General features: G+C 31.9%; 1 protein-coding gene across 1 annotated transcript in view; it reads right to left on the bottom strand.

Moving 5' to 3' along the window:
• The window catches only part of LOC106877535 (tetratricopeptide repeat protein 39C), a 38,907-nt gene that overhangs the window by 22,856 nt on the left and 14,326 nt on the right, over nucleotides 1–1,725 (bottom strand). The window contains exon 2 of the mRNA XM_014926460.2: nucleotides 398–446. Within this exon, the coding sequence (XP_014781946.1) occupies nucleotides 398–446 (49 nt within the window). The remainder of the gene's footprint in view (nucleotides 1–397; nucleotides 447–1,725) is intronic.

Raw genomic sequence — 1,725 nt, 5'->3', positions numbered from 1 at the left:
TAATTAGCAGGATGAAACCAGCAAGCTGGCAGAATCATTAACACCCCAGACAAAATGCTTAGTTGAATTTCATCTGAAAGATAGCTGGAGGCAGGATACTGGAACCGAGCTGAAAAAAGCAAAGATTCAACAGGAGAGAAGCAGAAAAGATAGTCCAGTGTCAAGAACAGTGAGAAAAGGCATTGATGGCCTCTGGCTTCACAGGGAGTGAAGAGCTTAAGTAAGTAATACTGACAGAAAAAGACTTATAAGACAAATCGTTTCTTAGAGAGAATCAAAAATGGTTTTGCAAGATTTAACCCCACACTATAATTCCTTCTGTTTACCATAATTAAGGAAAAAAGAAAAGTTATAACAGAAAATACATGAGAAACATTGAAGAAAGATCAGGACTCACCATAAATAAAACAAAAGTGGAGCCAGCGTGCATGAGAGGGCTTTCATTTCTGAAATGGAAAAGACAAAAAACATTTTGTTAATATATATTAATATTGTTGTGTCTCACTGTCGACACTGTTATGTCCTTTGAACTCACTGTATATGCCACGTTATAACATGGACTTATGACAAGGTTATAACAATACAAATGTAAATCAGAAACAACACATAACAAACAATATCTCTTCTTTACGACTTGCACGACTGTCTTCACAAAATGCCTGTGTGCACACCACAGTTGAACGAGAGACCAACAAAACTCCTTGTAATACCAAAGACAAACTGAAGGCAAGCATTATGGCAGCATTCACCAACTTAAACAAGGAGACCGTCCAGAGGACTTCTGCAGGAGATTCCAAAGTCATCTGGAGACTCTGGATGAAGATAATGGTGATTTTATTGAATAAATTTACTCTTTAGTATTTCAAGATATTTTCATGTAATTTTAGTAAATATATCTGTTAAAATGAGATGTCAGTGTTATTTTCATTTTTGCATAATTCAAATGACAGTTTATCCACCACACCCTATATATATATATATATATATATATATATTTGAAATTTATAGAAAAACAAAGAACGAAGACAGGTGTATAAACAACAAGGAGGTGTATTAGTTTGACACTCACGAAAATGTAAAAGTCTTTTACGTTTCGAGCCTATGCTCTTCAACAGAAAGGAATAAGAGAAAATAAACAGAGAGAGAATGAAACAAAACTTGTAGATTTAGCGGTCATATATGTATGTATGTATGTATACACACATGTGAGTGTTGTATGACAACTGTTTATCATTCATCAATCATACAACTATGTATGTAGAAGGTGAAGTAAGAGTTCTCCTTCATAGGAATGAACATTATTATAAAAGAGCAATCGTTTCTCTTTTCCTTTTCTCAAGTTTGGCCCAGTTCAACCTGACACTGAAGTCGAAACCAAAAAAAAAAAAAAATGAAATTAAAAAAATGAATATGGCGGTAAGATATCATTTCACTTTAAAAATCTTACCTTGAATTTATTTATTTATTTTTAAAAAAAAACAGTTTAATTAAATATCTGAAACAAAAAATTTTTTTAAAAGGTAGAAAACAGTCGTATGATGGATATCTTCAAAGACAAAATAGTAAGCAAACAAACGCTCAAAGAAACGAAGAGTTCATAAGTTCAAATGTTACTAATTAAAATCTTTGAAGTCAGTTTCCATAATTACAATTTTTTTGGTTAAAAGCTTACTTCACATGCTTCTTTTTCAATTATTTATTTTTTTGATTATTCCTTTCTTTCTT

The sequence above is a fragment of the Octopus bimaculoides genome, chromosome 24 (genome assembly GCF_001194135.2).
Source record: "Octopus bimaculoides isolate UCB-OBI-ISO-001 chromosome 24, ASM119413v2, whole genome shotgun sequence".
Lineage (NCBI taxonomy): Eukaryota > Metazoa > Mollusca > Cephalopoda > Octopoda > Octopodidae > Octopus > Octopus bimaculoides.
Note: the sequence above shows the minus strand (reverse complement) of the source record. Positions and strands in the feature narration are given on the sequence as shown.